General features: G+C 37.7%; 1 protein-coding gene across 2 annotated transcripts; it reads right to left on the minus strand.

Annotated features, from left to right (window-relative positions):
* Positions 1-496: 496 nt before the first annotated feature.
* Positions 497-8641, minus strand: btbd3b (BTB (POZ) domain containing 3b). Of its 2 annotated transcripts, none has more exons than XM_042737293.1 (5): positions 8261-8641; positions 7781-8103; positions 6571-6661; positions 4364-4482; positions 497-2500 (listed from the first exon to the last, which is right to left on the minus strand). In XM_042737293.1, the coding sequence occupies exons 2-5, from the start codon at positions 8089-8091 to the stop codon at positions 1468-1470; spliced, it is 1554 nt and encodes a 517-aa protein (XP_042593227.1). In that variant the 5' UTR covers positions 8092-8103; positions 8261-8641; the 3' UTR covers positions 497-1467. The 2 variants fall into 2 exon arrangements, with proteins under 2 accessions (XP_042593227.1, XP_018921800.2); XM_019066255.2 differs by having other exon boundaries at positions 7781-8033; positions 8261-8640.
* Between the last annotated feature and the right edge of the window lie 11909 nt (positions 8642-20550).

Consider the following 20550-nt stretch of genomic DNA (forward strand, 5'->3'; position numbering starts at 1 on the left):
TTTAACTATCTTGTCTTTACAAATACATGATATAATGTTAGTTGACAACATCCCATTTAGTAGCGTGAAGACGGGTTTGTTGGGTGACAGCTAATTATGCTGCTAATTAGGCATGAACACAACACTTAGAGGTGGAAATGATGACACAATATTCCAAAACGTCACATTGTGTGATGGTGGTGCCTGTGAATATGTAACCTGTTATTTCAGCTGAATTAACAGTAGTGTGTGTTTGTTCAGTTAGTTTCTTAGTGCACTTTATTAAACTGACATGAAAGAGACTTAAAACATATTGGTGGCAAACTGTGTTAAGTCATGTTTCACAGAATCCATTAGAGAACAGAGACATTTTATTGTAAGAAATATTCAGGATGTTCATTCTGCTGAATATAATACAACATGAAGCACTGTACATTTGATTCCACTGACCTCAGTCAGGTCATATTAATCTTCCAAAAATGAAAACTATTAAGGATTGATGTACAGCAATGTAATGTTTTTTTTTTTTTTTTGTCATTTATTTAAATACTGTATAACCCATACATTTGTCCGTCACAGGATTGTTTTCATTTACAAAACATTAAATATGACGTCTGTCTTGACTAAGGTTACTGCAGGGTCAAAGATTCTGAATGAAAATGGTTTATTCCAGTGCAAACTCTACATATGTTTATGCTAAAAACATATAGTTTATATTTCTCATTATGACGGATGCAAAAAGTGGATGAATGTTTCTAAATCTAAATGATGTGATTATTCTAAACAATCTGTGCTTGACAATGACATTTAATCAAAAATGAGTTATGGTGACAGTAACTTTGGTGTTAGGTATCTTGATTGCCTTGAATCATGATGTGGAGAAATACTGAAGTTAGTCTGTTATCATGAGTTTTGGATAATTTGTTCACTATTGCTACAAAATACATGTGCAAGCTCTCACTAACATGGCGTATAGTCATTGTAAACAGTAGATATAGCCATGGATTGATAATATTTATATATATATGTATTTATATTTATAATTTAGTTTACACATTTAAATATATACTGTACAATGCGCAATGTCCCCTCTCAAATTAAATGAATCAAAACTATTTTAAATCAATTCAGATAAAGAGCAACAGCCAGACTGTGGCACCCAACTAGGAGCTTAGACAACAACTTACATCCCATTGAAATGAGATTTTCCTTTGTAAACAGGTGCAGCTTTATGCAGAGCACAAAATAAAATATTTAATTCACTTTTAAGACAAGGAGGAAATACTGTTCACGCTTTGACACCTGCCGGAAAATTACTAAGAGCTCAAAACAAGGCCCTTGTAATGCTTGTTATGTCTCGGATTGCTCGAGCTTTGCAGCATTGGAGAAGTTGAACTCTACCATGTAATACAAAAACAAATATTGTATGTAATGTAAAGCTATTTCACACTGGTAAGGTGGGCAGTTTTTTGTTTTCCCAAGAGAAACTTAGGCATAGAAAATGAGCTCTGGAATTTGGCCTCCTTGCACTCCTGTGCCGTTGGTACTGTCCGAAGAGCACTGAAACTGGAAGGTCACCTTCCCACACTGAACTTCCGTCATACCCTCTTGTCCAAAATAACTCAGTTCATTTCCGTCCAGAACCACACTGGCCGTATAGAAAGTGTCAGGCTCAATCTGAACCGGATACTCAAACCAAACTGGGAAGGTGTTGCTGGATCCATCTGAAAAGTACTTGCTAAGATTGATTCCCAGAACGACTCCTTGCCGTTTCAGCTCGATCTTGGCGGTGTACTCAGCAGATCCACAGCTTGAACCGTAAAGCCCGAAACCCGCGATAAACACTCGCTTATCTACAGCAAACTGAATGCTGTCACAACGTCCGCGATAACGCCACTGGTTGCTGCGGTAGGCGCATGACTGGAAGCGATGGCACTTCTGTGGCGTCAATCCCTTACGAGGCTGGCAAGCAAACTGCAGCTCGGGTTTCTTAGCTGCCGTGTACCATAAGAAAATGTCATTGGTCTCGTTTAGCGTTAACACTCCTGATTGCGCAGCACCGTTTGCGAAATCATCAAGACCCATGGTTGGTATACGGATCAGGTAGACGGCTTGGCCCAATACCTTGCGTTTGTTGTCGATTGTTGTGTTCATCTCCCTCCGCTGACATTCGGCCTCCGCCCAGCTTAGTGCTGCTTCAAACACTACAATCTCCTTAGCGTTCAGAGTCTCCCGGCTGAGAATGCTCTCCAAGGTCTGAGCGTCAATGTCACAAAAGCCCTCGGATTTAAGTGCCAGCTCAGCCTGAGCATCAATGACTTCCCAGCAGCGTTGCGTTAGGTCTGGCTCTTCAAACAGACAGCTCTGAGATAGAAGAATACACGCATTCTTTGCACTCAAACTAGTTTCCAAGAAGTTGACACAAGCCCGAGCCAGGTGTGGGACTATGTACTTTTTGGCTGCGTATAATGTCGCCAGAACTGTGTCGGCACTCAAGTCAATTTCATCACAGTAAATGTACCTGAGTAACAGAAAAAAACAAGGTTAGTTGTGTCGTACATCATCAGCTGTAGTCATTCAAAATGGATGTAGTCCTTTAGGTTGCATTGTAGCCTGCTATTACTAGCCCAGCTAGAAGCTAATATTTTATAATGTGCTCTCAGCATGAACCACAATGTGTTTTGGTCAATGGAAATACTATCTTTTGCAACACCTCTTATAACAAAAAGCACTATTCTGACAATAGCCATAACTTTGTGGAATAGGAATTAACTTGGTTTTGATTGTGTCCTTCAGAACAAGCAGAATTGATCATACTATGCTGCACTGCGCAGATCTACTGCAAATCTAATACTATGTCCTATAATGCATCCTGGACTAGAAATCATAACCTATATACAGTAGAAGCATCATAATGGACACAATGTTCAATAGACGTGTTCTGCAAACAGAAACAACATGTATAAATTTACACTTCTTTAGGAGAGTGGGGGAGGAGGGATGAAAGACTCAGAGGGAGAGAGAACAAAAATCTCTCTCGAGATGGAAGGAGTGAGAGATGAGCCATCGCAAGAGGAGCGAGAGTGGAGAACACAGAAGGACTCTCAAGAGAGATGGGTAAAGCAATGAGTTAAGATCTATCAGATCTTCTGTCATGGTCCTAAGCCCTCTGAGAGGCGGACAAGCTAAGCTCACTTCATTATTTATTGTCTTCTTGTTTAAGCTTGGATTATATACAACATTTAAGCATCTAGTGCCATTAGTGTTCAGAGTTCCTCCTGATACATATAAAAGACTTTGGGAATGAGCCACAGCAATTCTGGAGACTGCACCAACTCACTTTGGGACACTTTTTGACTCCAGTGAGTGGCTTTAAAAGCATGTCTGGCTTTATCTGAAATAGATAAATGTGAAATCTGGCAACATTTTACTATGATGGTTGTTGTAGTTCACAACGGCAGTTCAGAAATTAAATGTCCAATGATTGGTGCTAAAAGGTTAGTGCTCTTTCATGTTTGAACTTAACATACTACCTACATTAAACCTAACCTAAAGACCAGCTAGGCCAGCAGATAGCCAATTTGACCAAGCTAAAAGACCAACTTAAATCAACTTGCATTTTTCCAGCAGAGATAAGGCCAAGTTAACTAAGAATGAATTGTGCCCAGTGAAACCATTTATTGACACAAGCTTTATGCAAGTTTAGCATCTTAAACTAAAATTAATTAAATGATTAACTAAAATAAATTAAGCAAATCAGTTAACAGCCAAACCTGCTGTACATTTGGTATTATATGTTTAGCTAATATGTTTTAAGCAAATCATTTTGTAGATTTGGTTGCTGTTTATTTTGTATTTTGTTTGATTGAGTTATAAGATGCAGGTTTCTTTTTTTTTAAATGAAAACCTAATTGTACTCCAGTCGATTTCAATCAGAAAATTTGATATCTTCTTCCAAACAGTTTTTCATACTTCTTCCAAAGGCCTGGCTTTTGGTGTTGTTGTGTTGTTTGTTGTGAAGTTATTTTTTTTTGTTGTAGTTAAACCCTCTGGAAGAAGTCCAAAGAGGGGTACTTAGATTGGTCTTGAACTGTTGGCTGTAAAGTATTTTATTTTATGTGTAAAAAACTTGCTACGTGTACTGTATTAAGCTAACTGAAACTTGTTATAGCACTTGCATATCATTGCTCTTTTGTTGATTTTGATTGCTTCCATTGTCCTCATTTGTAAGTCCCTTTAAATGAAGCATCTGCTAAATGATTAAATGTAATGTAAATGTAAATAATCTGTACAGAAAGATAATAATAGTTTAACCAGGCAGATGTGAAAAAGGTCAGCCAGCACAGACCTGACAGACAAGGTACAATTACATAAGGAGACTTACTTCAGCATAGCCAGAAAGGCTGGAGGTTCTACATCAGGGATACGGATCTCATCCTTGTCCTCTGCCAACTCTCCATAAAACATGGCATGGAAAACCGAGCTACCCACAGCAAGGACATACTAATGAGAAAAATAAGAAGTATAAATTAATTTTACATGACTTGTGTTATCAATTATCATAAGGATCGACAGTATTTTAAATAATTTACACGTCAGCACTAAGTTTCAAACAAAAATCAGTGCAAACCTATAAAATCAGCTGTATATTGAAGGACTCATGAGGTGTAGATGGAAAAGGTTTCAAAGCATTCAGCTATTGTTAAGTCTGTACTTTTCCAAAGTGACCTATTTTTTATGACCTAACACTAAAGTGGTTTTATGTCTCTCCTCGCTTTAACAAAAAAAAAAAAAAAAAAAATTATTCCCCTCACACTCACACACATCAAAAGAACTTTCCAGGTGGCAGGTGATGGTTTCATGTATTTACCTCTAAATTACATACAACCCATACAATGACACATTCTTTCTCATAAACCTAAAATCAGAAAGGCACAGCTAGCGATCTTTAGTTCCTCAGAAGTTGCCCTTCAGGTTTCTTTCTTCTGAGTCGATTGCATTGTAAGGGTAACACTTGGCTGTTTTAAATTTCAGCTTGATCCCATTCCCCTGGAGTCATTTGAGCGTGAAGCACACACAAAATTTCACCCACAAAGACCAATGCTTAATTACAACTGTAATTTCCCCTTGGGTTTACAAGACACGTGAGTGCCATTCATGTGAATGGCATTTGCTTTTCCCTCCGAAGCAAAAAGTGTTTCACAATGGTGTGAAAGTGGCTGCTGGAGCTAAAAGTTATCTCGCTGATGTTAATGGGCGCACGTAGCTAATGATGAAATCTGAGGCCAACACAGCATTGCAGATCCATTATATAACAGGGGCAGAAGTGAATATTTACAATTCATTTTAGCATTACTCTCACACACATGCATCTTTTACATTTAGCAAACTTAATTTTAGCCTTTTAAGTAAAGGTGTGTTCTTCTCCTTCAGGATCCATGATGTGAAAAGCCCATAACAAATATATTGTAACTAAGCGGAACAACAAATAAATGGTGAGAGTAATTTTGCAGAGCGCTCCTATGCAAGGAAGCCCTTCCTAGAAGCAAACATAACCTTCTCAAACAAAAAAGATAATGCATATCTGAACGCCAGCCAAATGCACATCATAAAAAAGGTGCTATGTAATAACTCTTCATGGACCATTGCAATATTGGCTGTGGCCATGCAGCAAAGCAATACAATGCCCTTGCCTAAGTGTGCTTTATAAAGCATCACATATCAGCCGAACACAGCTTTCAATTCTGCCCCCTTAAATGGATAAAAGATGAGTCATGCCTGAATTGTAGGCACCAGATTAGCCCTGTCTTTTTAAATAAAGTCTGACTGTGAAACAAGAACTGGTTTAAATGGGGTTTTGTTGCTGTTAAAATTGGCCCGAGGTAAAAAAAATAAAAAATAATGTCATATGTAATAATGCGAGCTCCCATGAAAATTTTAGAACAAAAGCTATTGGAAAGCTGCTAGTTTCGAAGCGGTCACAGTGGAAGACCTTTTTACTTAGTGGAGATCACTTAGATCAGGGGTTTGCAAACTTATTATGTGGAGAATGTTTCATTCAGGTTTTTTATTTATTTATTTATTTATTTATTTTTTGCAGAATAGTCATTATCAATCTCAATCATAATATTAAACTAAAATATAAAAATGTAAACAGTTTAATGTATATAGTTACCATTAATTTTTTGTTTTTCCCTGAGATTTTCCATGGAAACCCTAGAACCCTTTGTTGCCTCAATTTGATCAGATAGATGACTAAATATGTAACCAATATTACAATATTTAGATTTGAAATAATACTAATAATACACTTGAAGAACTTTGACCACAGACTCTGATTATGTAATACAGCACAAACCCAGCATGAAAATAAGCAAAAGACTCTGTCAAAAGACAGACATCTCCTCATTGCCTTCTGCCTGATTTTCATCAATAATTGAGAAGTGTCTCAGAAAGTCACATGGCCGGCTAGACTAAAAAACAAGAGAAAGAATTTAGCTGTCATTAGCAACTGCAGTGAAGCACATCACTTATGAAAATCCTAAAGCTGTTCTCTAGTACTGCTGCATAGTGCAGATCAAGAGGTCCTACCTTGTGCCCCGGGAGCCTCTGAGTTTCTCCGGACTGACCAACAATAAAGTGAATGTCAGCCATCAGTTCATTATTGAACATCACAGCATTTCTGTAGAGAAGATTAAGAAGAATGATTTTAGACTAAAAAAACCCTGAGAAATATTTCTACTTGATTGTACAGAAGAAGCGTATTCTCTGCTGTGTCTGTAGACAAGAAATTATCATATAACTTGAAATAAAGATAAATGATCAACTCTTATTCTATTTGGAAACAGAAAATCTATACCTGGCGAATTTTCAAAACAAAAATTCAACAGAATTCTGTACTTTAGCAGTACTTCACGTATAAAATGGTTACACAAGTCTTTCTCAGGAAAATGCCTGGCCCCTGTCAATGGGAGTCCACAATGGCATCTTCCTCATTTATTATTGGGGTCCAGGCCACATAGGAGCAGTAGGTAAACAAGGAACGCTGTTCCAGAGTGACTACAAAGCCAGGTCCAAGAGCGCACATTTGTTTTGGCCGGCATGGGGCTTTCCCATGACGACAAAGTAAATATTACCCTTTGACAGAAAGCAAAGCCATGCATATAAAACAAAACTTGTTCCTTTCTTTTGCCTCTTTTGGGACAATGCATACAGGGTGGAACAGCTGAACAATTTAACTTTTCAGAACATTCTCAAACAGTCTCAGAGATGTTAAATAACGCTCCAGCAATGACATCCAGTGCCCAAACCTGAACCTGCTGAATGATGAAAAGAAGAAAACAAAAATGACTTTGACGGTGTATTCACGTTTTCTACCAAATATTTAGTGAGTTTCAAAAGTCTGAATCCACTAGTGAAAATGCTCCAGTTTGATAAATAGTTTAAATTATTAATAAAGTATTTTAAAATAATTAATACATTTATTATTGATAACAAATTATTTTATAAGCATAACAATTCGATTTTTTTTTAAGCACAGCAGCATGAGCTCCAAAATTTATCCAGCATGAATTAAAAGTTAACATGATCATTGTCACAAATTAGAAAAAGTGCAGAATATTTCTTGAATGAAATTTTCAAAGACCTAAAATTTATCATTTTCAGGTTTAAATGTGCTCTTAGACTTTTGGACTCCACTACATCAGCTATCACAGCATAAATGCTCTGTTTGTCGGCAGATAGACTTCTAACCGTACCACTCTCGTCTCTCTCTCTCTGAACACATCTGAAGTTGACCTACCTCTCCCTGATCGTGGAGTACAGACCCTGCCAGTTGCAGCATTGAATGGTGTTGTTGTTGTTCAAGTTCTGCTGCTGGTACTGCTGCACTGTGGTGGCCGATGCCGGCTTCTTAGTGGGGAAGATCTCCGCTGCCATCTTCTTCTTCTTCTTAGTTTTCAAGGTGATGATCTCATAGCACACAGGGGGCAGCTTGGACGAGCTGCTGGGACTCCCCTTTTTGGAGCCTTTACTGGACTTGCTCTTAACTGACTCTGGAAGCATCAACAAGAACGTCAGACATTTCATGTTCCTTCCCTTGGCATCCACCATGAGTGTGTTCACCTGCAGAGCAGTGGAAAAGCATGCAGAGAAGGAAAGGAAGGATCTGAGAGAGGTGACGACTTGTGGAGAGGGTGAGGAGCCCCCAAAAGCAGAGAAATTAACTCAAACACAGAAGAAAAAGGTAAGAAAGAAGAAAAAATCCACTCCTAATCTTCACCTTCTGAGAGCAAACTGTCAGGGAATATAATCTCCTTCTTCCACCAGAAGATTAAAGCCAATACGCTAGCTGACTTTTCTGTCCTTTGCTTCTAGTTTGATCCGTTGGTGGACAGCAGAGATGAGTCTCCATAACTGTGGTGCTAGATAAATGTCCTTCTTTGAATGTCTTCTCTCTCTCCTTCAGTATCTGTGACAGTCCCAGATTTAAAGCTCCTGCAGTGGTTCAGAAGCAGCTAGTCCACGCTGTCTCTCTTTCTCTCTCCTCCTGACACACACACATCAACACATACACAGAGCTCTGCAGGATTCGTTTGCCGTGGACCTGCGCTCTGACGTGTGTTTTGCTGACTGTGGGGGCTGAATGGATGGATGGAGCGGAGAGAGTAACCCCCTACCGATGGAACCCAGACATCCCCCACAGCCCAACCAATAAGCACTCTCGAGAGCTGTGATTGGCTGCAGCCACCATGCACAGCACCTACTAGAATATGCTTAGACCTCTTTGATTAAAGTGCCAGCCCCTTTTCCCTTAGAATGATGCATTCTGATCTTCAGCGTCTCTCTAAACAGCCTATTGTTGATTAATATTTATAACATAATAGAAGTCATGAAATATAAAGAATGTGAAGGAAATGGGAAATCATGTGAGAGCAGAATGCATTATTTCAACTATTTATTGTAGTTCATCTGGTTAAATGTCACCCTTTTAAAAGAGTATGGCTCAAATGATTTAATAGGGTTCAGAGTGATTTTTTTTAGTTGTAGTTGGAATAGGAAAAATCAGCCATTTAGATTATAATAATATAATTATAAAAAAAAATAATAATGTAATATTAAATATATTATAATATTATGCTCCGTTTTATATTGACCCACATACATTGGTGTTTCTTACCATAAAGCAGTGTTTTGCAGCCTTATTCTTCCTGTCACAGATTAAACGAAAGTTTAAATCTCCTCAGTGATGTGCGACTTAGCACAGAATACAGCCTGTCTTCACCTGTGAAGAACATTTTCGTTTTAAGTCCCGGCTACTACCATACACATAGCCCTACATGTCATGTTTAATGCATGTAGCACAGAGCTCAGCTCTAGACATCTTTCCTGCTCTCACTGAATTACATTGCTAAGCCCTTTGTTCCTCGGCTGAGAAACACATTACAGAAATCAAGGAACCGAACACATTTCTGTAAAAGCACATAAATCTGTCGAGATTGCTTGCAGCAGGGTCTGAATTTGTACAATGCAAGACAACCTTATAACACTGATTTAAACTTTTCCTATCTATCTATCTATCTATCTATCTATCTATCTATCTATCTATCTATCTATCTATCTGAAAATGCATTAATTGATTGGAAAAAAAATGTGTGAAATAGAACATCTGGTACCTGTCTTGACATTGCAGATTCTGAAGAGGTCCCTCTGCTTTGGACAGGCATTGTTCTCTGCATCTGCTGGCCACCAGGGATGTTGCCCTGGAAACGGTGTTCACAGGATGGTCAGGGACAGCCAGAGAGAAGGTGAGATTTAAGAGGAACTGGCAAAATGAGATTTTCTTTTCATGATATGTCTGATCTGGATCTGAGCTTTGCCCCTACTGAAAAAAAAAAACTTTAATCAGATTTAAGCTGGTCTAGAAGCTCCTACCCTGACCAAGATGGTGCCCAACTGGTTTAGAAGGCTGGTCAGATTGCATTCCAGTGTCTGACCAACTGACAGGCTAAGCTTGGGACCAACTTGACGAGCTACAGTAAAACCTGCAAACTGATATCAACTTTATTCCCCAGAAGCAAAAAAAGAAGCATATTTTCTTAATGAAAACTGATTTAAGTCTCTTCTGTATGAACAGTTAACTGCTGTCAATCCCCTTTTATATTTTAGCACTAGCAGTGAATAACACCTCTAATACTAATATAAATATAAAAATGACATTGTCTATATCCCTGTGCCTTATCATAGCTTACACGACATGCACTTAATAGTGCATGAGTTTCTATGTCAAATCTTCGTACGTCAAATTAAACAGCATCAGCTTTAATATGTGAATGGAACTGGATCATTTGAATCTCGCGCAGACCTCAAAACAAACAGGTGGATAACAGTGATTGCATCTATATTGAACTCTTTAAATGACACGCCGCTCATATCCATGTCTCTGTAAGTTACCAGAACTGATGCAGTGACAGAGATTGTCTTACTATTGGGAGATCAGAGGGTCTTTATTACTGACTGTTGGAGAAAGCATAACGGTCAACTTGGATCACATGTTCTGTAATAACCAATCACATTACAGCCTTGATGTCACTGTATTTCAGTCAAAGTTGTGTGACACTCATTTGCTGTTTACAGATTCCATAGGAATGAATGAGAAGTGCCGTAATCTGAATCTCAGTTGTCGCAAAATGTTAGTGACATATAAAACAGCATTTTTTTTCCCGGGGTAAACACGAAAAATAGTTCAATCCAAAATACTGTATTGTTTAGTGTTTAAAACATGTTAAAGATTTTTTGATATAAGACATGTTATATGTTGGGCCTCTGGTCTCCTTTCCCACATACTGCCAAACCAGAAGTGTTGGCATTAGCCATTATGCTTTTTTGGCTAAAAGGTTTAGAATGATTAAATCTTTATAGTTACAGTTATTGTCCTTGATATGAACACGCCCCTTACTATTATACTTTCGCTGCTGTTTATTGTAAACAAGATGAGGCAAAGCCTAAAAACCATTTTTTTTGCAAGGCATCCATTAGTGAAACAGAATATAAACTGTTGCACTAATGTTTTAAGCTGATACTTGTAATGAGACTCATAATGAATCCATCTTATAATGATATACAGACGCCTGTTCTCCTCAAAAGCTGTGCTGTTTGTGTAATTGTTCAGTCTCTCGATGGTTTCATGCAGTGTAGTGGTTGCACATTTCGCTAAGGGCTTGCTAGCCTCATTAACACTTTGCAAGCACAACAAATTGCATTTCCCATTTTTTCACCACACATGGCGTGAAATAACAATGGCAAAACAATGCTTTATGTAATCATGGTAATGAGATTCTCATCTTTCACAAAGTAATTTCGACAGAACTGACAAGCTATGCGATTTTATGAATGTTAATAAGTCACACATCCAGCAAAGAAACGCTTCTGTGACTCTTTCTGCACGACTGAGGAAAAAGAGCTCCGCGAATGTGTGTGGAAATGTGTGACCTCTCTGTCTCTCACAACAGCCAGAGAAGACGAGACAAGCCGGACCTCTGCGGTGACTCGGACAGATCTCCATTCTGTGGGGACACCTGCTGGGAGTCTTGGCTTAGAGGAAGTGGAGCAGAGCTGAGAGACAGCCGTAAATGTTGGCACGGAGAGGCAGGCAGGCAGGCGCTGGATCCGGCAGGCTGGCTGCTGTCCCCCCTCCCCTCCCTTTCCTCCCCCATTAAAACGGTCAAGAGCACCTGACAGGTGGGAAGTGGGGAGGAAGCCATGGCTTTGGACCAGGGACAGGGCTTACACTGCTGTCCAAACAGGAGACTTGCCGGGTAGAGTGATCTGAGAGGATTTGAGGCAGAAGGGGGCTGGTGGACAGAGGGAGCCGGCGTGATATGAGAGGATTTGAGGCAGAGGGGGGCTGGTGTATGTTTGTGGCCGGGTGTGTGTTTGTGCTCTGGTGTGGTGCGCAGCTCTGGTCCTATTGCTATCTACCTGGGCAGTTGTAAGTTTTGCTCTGGAAGCGCTTTTGCCATCCAAACACTAAATTACAGACTTACAGTAAAGTGGAACACAGTGACCCGAGGTGAAGATATCTTCCAGACAAAAGGAAACAGCAATCACTGAGTAATATTCTTAAATAACAGGGAATCTTAAAAAGTACTTTCTGATCTGTCCAGTGTGAGAGACAGAGAGGTCTCACTCTATGTGGCACTGAAATCAAGTGTTTGTTCTGCGTGGATGACCTGGTTCTGCTGTCCCTCACAGAAGGATGGCAGCAGAGCCAGTCTGTGCAAGAGCAGTAGAGTGCACATTGACAGTCAATCTGGACAAAACCTGTCCAGTACTCCAAAAGGGAGCCAGGTCTTGAAGCAACAGATGCTAGTTCATCTCTGAAGACGAATAGTACTGCATAAAACCTACAATAATGATAATAAATACTATTACTAACAACCCTTAGCACATTAGACAAAGTGTGAGACATTAGTTAAACAAATTGAACATTGAAGTAAACATGCACATGCAAAACTAGTAATGAATGAGAACAAGCCCTAAACCATTAAAATGACAGGGTTCTCATTAATAGTAAAATAGCATTGTATCTATAACAAGCAAATTAATAGAAAATATGTTCTCTCAGTATAACAGAAATTTAATAACTAAATTTATAACTAAAATTTACACTAAAAACAAGAATTAACAATTAACACTGAGCTACAGATTACAGTGCATTATGGGTAATCAACTGCCTCTAGGTCTATATACCACTAAAATTCTATATATACATCACTCATACTGATCATAATTACTGTATAAAAGAATGAAAACTCAAAATCAGACATTAATGAAAATAATCTGTACTGTACAGCTCTTTAGAATACTTGATTCTGATTGGTTAAATAGTTAAAAAAAAAATACAATAACCTGTGTATTTGATGGTCGTCCATGGCAACCAATTTCCAACACTAGTTTCATGTCTTTGCTCTCTCACCTAATACAATAAAATTTTGACACAAATGATCATTTCAGAACTCCTTAAACAACACTCAGTGACAACAAGTTGTAGTTAAACTCATAAACTGCTCTGTTGCTTATTTAATTCTGTTTAAATATAGTCATGTTAATTAGCTGCACTGATCTTTGGACAATGACACAATGTGAGAGACCTTTGATTCATGTCTGGGCTAGATTGTGTCTTTTTACTGTTACATGCTGTGGGACAGTAGGTTGTACATCGATAGGATCACTGATAGGACCAATTATGGTGCATGAGCGAGTCTGCTGTGTGTAGGTGTGTGTGAGCGAGCATCTCTGCTGAGCGTATGTGTGTGTAGCTGTGTGTGGGAGGGGAGGTGATTCTGCCATCTGGTCGAGGCCAGCAGCAAAAATATCTAAATTCACTGGTTTCTCGCTTCCAAAAGACCACCCATTTATGAAACAATATTTAAATAAAAAGAACATAACTCAAGTATGTGAAAACTAAATGCACAAAACAGAAGAACAAAGTCAGTCAGTATAAAAGCAGACATACAGTATGAGTATTTAAGTCGTCTTTCTCTATGTCCACTATATCAAAAAAAAAAAAAAAAAAGAATTCACAACTCTTTTACTTTCATAAGAGTTCAGAGTAGAACATGATATTCAATGAGGGAAAAATTCATAGGATTTGATTAAACCTATAATGCCCTAGTAGTGTATTAGACAGAAAAGACATATTTATTTGTATTTTATTTAGGTACCAAGGCAACATTTCTAAATCTAATAGAATTTTTTTTTTCTTTTTTTTCTTTTTAGCATCGTGTTTGAAACCGGCAATCCCATGATGCCCTTTATCTTGACCCTCATCACCTGCAAATCTCGTCTCCGCAATTAAGAGAATTATGTGGCAGTTAGGGGATAAGGATGACATTTTGATTAGATAATTATTCCTACAAGTTTTTATCTAACAGGTAAGTTAAATCAGCCTGTTTCTCTCGATAATTCTGAATGAATAGCCTAATTTCCATGTATAAATGCTAATTAATGCATCCCAAGACACCAATCATACATAATCAGTGATTAATTATGGTCATCACAACTGGGTTAGATGGGAAAAACAGAAAGAATCACTAAAGGTTTTTTTTTTTTTTTTTTTTTTTTACATTTATGTTGCACTGGCTAATATCATAACACACATATACAATACAATATTACAGTGAAACCTTACAACCAACTATGGATATCTCTTTAAACCAATTTCACACACTTTTACAGTTGTAGAGAATAGTCAGATCAAACTCATTCTTAGTTGATCCCAGCTGCAAAGCATGCTGGGTAACCACCAGTGCCAACGCTTTTTAAGTACCATTGATGCTTAAAACCTCTTTAATTAGAAAAAAAAAATAATAATACTAAGTGTATTGTTAATTTTATTCAATTTTTGCTATTATATCAGGAATCAACAACACATAAGGATGAATGCATCTCTCCGCTCTTAAATGGCTAAATTAGAATCAGCAGATAGGTGTGTAGGGAGATGCTCACAAAAATTGGAAGCACATCGCAGTCAAGCAGAGTCGGGATTGGCCAGGAGTCCTGTTTGTGGAGGAGTGTGTTTGCTGTGAGCGGACCTCATGGAGAGCTGACCTTCTCACCCTGAGCCCACCAGCACAGAGCACAACCACCCACTCATTCATATCGCTCTCTCACAATCTCTCACACACACACACACACACACACACACACACACACACACACACACACACACACACACACACACACACACACACACATACCCACACCCACACCTACATACTTTACTTCATTACACCATCATGTCACTCCTTCTCTTCAGTCCAAAGAGTCTATCTTTACTACTGTAAACTATCTGTTTCTCATCCCACTGTACGGGACACCCCTGCCCTATGCAGATCCCCCTCAAAGCATTAGGAGCCAAATATATTATCAATCATTTGCCTTTTTTTATTTATTTTATTTTTATATAAAAATTACACATACAAAAGAAAAATGCATTAACAAAACTAAAGATGAAGTCTACCTACTGCAAGTCTCACTTGATTTTTAAATGTGTTTGAATTATCGCTACCACTTTTCTTCAAGCCATGTATGATGCATTATAAATCTCTATAATGTTTGTTGTAATGCATTATATCTTTTCATAAAGAATTGTAGCCAAAGTTAAAATATATGCAGATTCCTTGTTACATCTGAAATGTATATTTCGTCATGTGTTTTATTGCTTCCCTTAGGTGTAACAATGAAGGGGTAAGTAATACATTATAACTATGATTACAATTATTCATGATATCATACAATGGATCACAAGGCATAATTAATGCATTAAAAATTATTTTATAAGCCATTATGTATAAAGGCTTCTGTTACTGAATTTCCATATGGCTGGCTTCTCAACCAATATTAATATATGCAATTAACTGATAAGCATGCCATGTAATCAATTATATACATTTTCTGATGGACTGGTGGCCTTATAAGAGATCTTCACTGCTTTCCACTCAGGTCATCAGCCTCAATACTTTCCTAACTCCTATAGACCCAGGAGATTTGATGGTGTGTGGGGTTGTCTAACCAGGTGTAGGAGTATTAGAATGAGGTCTCTTGGTTCAGAGACTCTGTTCTAAGCTTCACATTGGGAAAGGAGGCAGACAGACTATAATGAACACACTTTTGTCAGGAGGAGGAGGAGGAGAAAACTCTATTCTGGCTTAATAAAAGAGAGCAAGGATGTCGTTAGGATAACAATAATGATGCTGTCCCTGTCTGCCAATGACATTTGTGGCATTTAAAGAAAAAGATGTGGAAGAGAGTGAAAGGAGAGAAAAAAGAAAAACAACAGAAATGCTGCTTCTCTCGGAGCAGGTCTGCCTATCGCTTTATAGAAGGGGGTGGATCATTATAAAAATGTAACTGGCTTTTTTTCTTGCACAGTGCAATTAAAAAGCTTTCTCTGTCATATATTTATGATAATTCATTTATTTTTGTCCTGAGCTGAGAGCTTGGCACAGGGAGCAGTTGTGCAGATGAAAGGTATTGTACGTGGAAAATTGGGTTTTGTGAAAGTGGGTCTATCTGACAAGCCATATCCACAGCAATTACCGAGGAACATTTTCAAACCTTTCAAAGGAGCTTAGAAAGTGGTGCAATGTAAAAATCCCAAAAGCTGAGTTCTGATCAAAGTTTGGAGCTAGTCTGTATGTTTCTATTTTTGATGGAACCAAGCACTTCCAGTGGAGTATGCTACATATTTCGGGGAAAAGAGTAAAGTAACGTTACTTATTAAATTTACACCATAATGCAGTAATGTTTTTTCAAGTCAGTAACACACATCAGTGTTTTGGGGCTCCTGTGTAAATACATACAATGCACTGCCACATTGAAAAGCATCTTTCATGACGCATTCTAGCCGTACTGAGAAGTTGGAAATTCCAAGTTCCTAGTAGAAACTTAAACCTAGTAGAATTTAAAAAAAAAAATGCACTAGTGTAAACGTAGCCTCAGTGTGGACGGAAGGCCAAAACGAAGAGAAAAGGATGCGTTTTCAAACAAAAAAATGTTTTAGTTTGGACAAGTTCTCAAAAAACTTCAGACCTAAAATACACAATAAAAAACACAATACTGTACAACATTACTTTTAAGAAGAAACACTCCCAAATACTAAGCATTTCATCCCAAATCTTTAGTGCACATCAGCAACCAGTTGTTTGTAAACCCGGATTGGTTAACCTTCTCAGAGTTAATTCTTAATGATTTCCTCTAAGCTTAACAACAAGTGTCACCTCAGTCTGACCTTTTCAGTTTTTATCAGCGCTAACATAATCACAGTGATGCTAATCAGGATAATGAGGTGTTAACATTAAAGGCAACACGCATGCTGCCCTTTTCTACCACATACACAAGCAAAAAAATACAGACTCATGCAGCAGACACATGGGGAGAATCGAGCTGTTCATAAAAGTTGCCGGAAAAAGCTCAGCATCTGACTCACTAACAACATGTCTGTTTCTTCACGTTAAAAGAAGGTTACCATCTTTGATGCTCTATATGCCACTTTACTCGTGTAAGATAAAACACTTAGCAGGTTATTTTCTTTCATTGGCAGCGGAAGATTCATTAAAGCTGAATGTTCCTTCTCTTTAAACACACCTGGCTAATTAGGCCTAAACTCAAAGTAAACATTTCCGTGTATTCAATCCCTGAGAACATTACAAAAATAAACATCAGTGAACCGAGACTTGTTCAAGCTATATTTGGCTCTATTTGAGAAGTACGACCGAAAAGTCAATAAACAACGGTACCAAAAAGAAACCACAATAGACGCAGGTTACAAAATAGCACAAAGGTCTCCATGGAGATTGAGGTATTAACCCAGAGCGAAGGTATAGAGTGTCGAGATGAAAGCCATACACAGCTGCTGTATTTTTCTTCGGATATCTCCACAGGGGAGCACCTCTTGATTTGTGGCACGTAGGATTACAAATTAGTTCATTTCTGTTTCCCAGCACCTCCAGATATTCCAGTTCTGTGATCAGATAGCACAGCAATCACAATTAAAATTAGCTTGATTAATCCTAACAATTTTATTCTTCTATAGATAATCAGTGTCACTTGCTTCATAACTATACTTTGATTGTACAAATACAGACAATACAGATTGACAGATCAAAGTGATTGGCATGTCTGAAGTGAAAGGCTGATCTACTAAGCTTCCCTTTCATTCCATACTTGGCTCAGCAGGGAAATTAAAAACAGATTTACTCACTTTATAGGAATAGTTCACCCCAAAATTAAAATTGGTTGAAAATGTACTCACCTCAGGCCATCCAAGATGTAAGTTTGTTTGTTCATTAAAACAGATTTGGAGAAATTTAGCATGACTTCACTTGTCCACCAATGGATCCTCTGCAGTGAATGGGTGCCGTGAGAACGAGATTCCAAACAGCTGATAAAACCACTTTCACTATCACAATTATTCCCAGGTAAACCTTGTAATGTAAGTCTATCAATTATTGTCCTGTAAAGTGAAAATCTCTGTTTGTAAGAAATAAATTTATCATTAATGCATTTTAACTTACCAGTCCATAATTTATACTAATTCATGCTTCCTCCAGTCAAAAAGTTCATCCCCGTTGTCCACTCTAAAAAAATCAATCATTCATTTAGTTTTTTTTTTTTTTTTTTTTTTTTTTTTACTTTTGGACAAGTTTTTGTTTGTAAACGGTACTCGATTTGTGCATATTTCTCTCCCAATTCAGATGAGATGACTTTTTCATTGCAATATTATGGATGGAGGACTCATATTTTAGTAAAAAAAAAAAAAATAAAATAAAAAATTCTCAATGTTGAACTTGTTTAATATAAACACTCAGCTTTTCAATTCACAGCACATTAACTAATGAAATTGAGTCATGTGGATTACTTGTGGATTCTTATGATGCTTTAATTAGCTGATTGGACATTTTGACAGCACCCATTCATGGCAGAGGATTCATTGGATAGCAAGTTATGCAATGCTGAATTTATCCAAATCTGTTCAGATTAAGAAGCAAACTCATCTTTGAGGATGTCATCTTTGATGGCGTGAGAGTAAGGAAATTTTCAACAAATTTTCATTTGTGGATGAACTATTCCTTGAACTTATATAAAGCATCTCTAACCAATGTTTAAAATGTGCATGTTAACATATTTCCACCAAATACAATACTGTGGGCATATAAACAGCCTTATACTTTGATACTTTGTTTGGAATCTCTCTTCCACCTTCCAAAGTTAGCTCCAGGAGGGAAGCCTCACCACTGAGACTCTCCAACCGCAAGCCAAACAGTACCTACAGTATATCTCTCTTATACATAAACATCTGAACATACATAAAGAGAATGAGACACAAGTTGCAGCAAAGGTCAACCACAAGGTTAACCATGAAAGTGAGCAATTTATGATATGTAAAGGTGACCAAAATATTTCAAATGAAATGCTTTGCCAATGCGAAACACAAACCTTATGGAGAAAAAAACGAAAATGGAAATTGGAAATAAAATTGACAGAAATATAAAGAAAGCAATAAAGTTCTACTTACAAAGTAAAGTTTAGTAATATACAGAATTCTGTCTACTGCTCCTGCTGGTAGATTCTGTAGCTAAACTAATAGCCATTCAAAAATTGCCATAAATTCCTATGAGTAACGATGATACATTTCAAATGTAATACTTCCTGTATGAGTTAAGCAACTGCCAATGAGATGAATGGGTATTCTAACTTTCTCCAGGTATTATATACTTTCTTGAGATCAACAGCTGTGCATCAAACCATGGATCAGTCATTTCGAAAAAGGTTTAATTTCTTAGTGAAGGCCATCAATTTAATAGGCTATACTGTGAGTTTTATAGCATTTAGCCACTAATGAGCTGTGCATTTTTCTGGAGCGAATACAGTTGCTAAGGTCTGGTGAGGAAACATTGGTATACTGCTGCTGAGCTTTGCTCTACACCTTTAGCAACCTCAAAACCCTATTAGATTTTTAATTTTCTTCCACTTAAACAACTGACTAATTACTACCCAGTCTTGCTTGTCATTTAGAAGATTTTTACACACAGCAGCTTATTGTCCACTAATTGCAACTTAACTCTGGCTTGAGCACTGTGCTTGAGGGCACAATAGTGATAGATCTCAGTAACCCACCGTTTCACGGGTCACTCCTTCATGGGATTGAAAATTGGCCAAAGGAAACCTTATAACCCACTGTAACCAAGCTCAATCCTGTATAATTAATCCATTACTTGAAAAGAAAAAAATACAGTAAACAGAACTGCATGGATTGTATATTTGATAAATTAATTGTTATGAAAAAATTTCAGTAAACAGAACTGATCCATTACTTGAAAAGAAAAAAATACAGTAAACAGAACTGGGACACACATTAAATGATAAAGTGATTGTAGTGCCTTTGATGTCTTTTCAAACATTCCACAGAGAGAATCGATGAGGCACTGAAGAACATGACGGAAAATTGGCTGCAAAAAAGAGGAAAGTTGGAATAGAAAAGATTCTATTCTATCACTAACAATGTGGATTTCATTAAAATTTGGATATGGCAGGTTACAGCATAATAATGAAAAAGCAGAAAAGTCCTATGGGTTCACAGCAGAGTCAAATGAATCAGACAGACCAGATTAATTCAAACTATTTCACTCAGCAACTAATTCTAGACATGTACGTCTATACCTGATCTGATATTCAGCATGTTTCTGCAGTCCAAATTCAAATCTGTATGTTCATGACCACAATGGGACTATGGCTAATTGCTCATGAGACATGGTAAACGGAGTTTATACAGCATACCAAGTGCTATTCTTTGTTAAACTGTAACATTTCACATCGCCACAGTCATTCTGCAGCAAAAACAATTTGCAAACGCTGGTGCCCGTTTGAATAAAAGCTGCAATGCATAAAAATTTTATAAGTAGTACTTAAAATGTGTGACCTATATTCTCTGTGCACATAAATAAAAAAATATGTGTATGGGTGGATGAGAATTCTTTCCAAACTGGGACACAAGACAGCCTAATAGCA

This window comes from Cyprinus carpio, chromosome B13, assembly GCF_018340385.1.
Source record: "Cyprinus carpio isolate SPL01 chromosome B13, ASM1834038v1, whole genome shotgun sequence".
Lineage (NCBI taxonomy): Eukaryota > Metazoa > Chordata > Actinopteri > Cypriniformes > Cyprinidae > Cyprinus > Cyprinus carpio.

Bases quoted from the DNA above. Each gene is read 5' to 3' on its own strand.
- btbd3b (XM_042737293.1), bottom strand. From the start codon at position 8,091: ATGGTGGATGCCAAGGGAAGGAACATGAAATGTCTGACGTTCTTGTTG. The intron at 6,662-7,780 runs GTAGGTCAACTT...TCTTCTCTACAG, and splicing joins TACTCCACGATCAGGGAGAG to AAATGCTGTGATGTTCAATA. The intron at 2,501-4,363 runs GTAAGTCTCCTT...TCTGTTACTCAG, and splicing joins GCCTTTCTGGCTATGCTGAA to GTACATTTACTGTGATGAAA.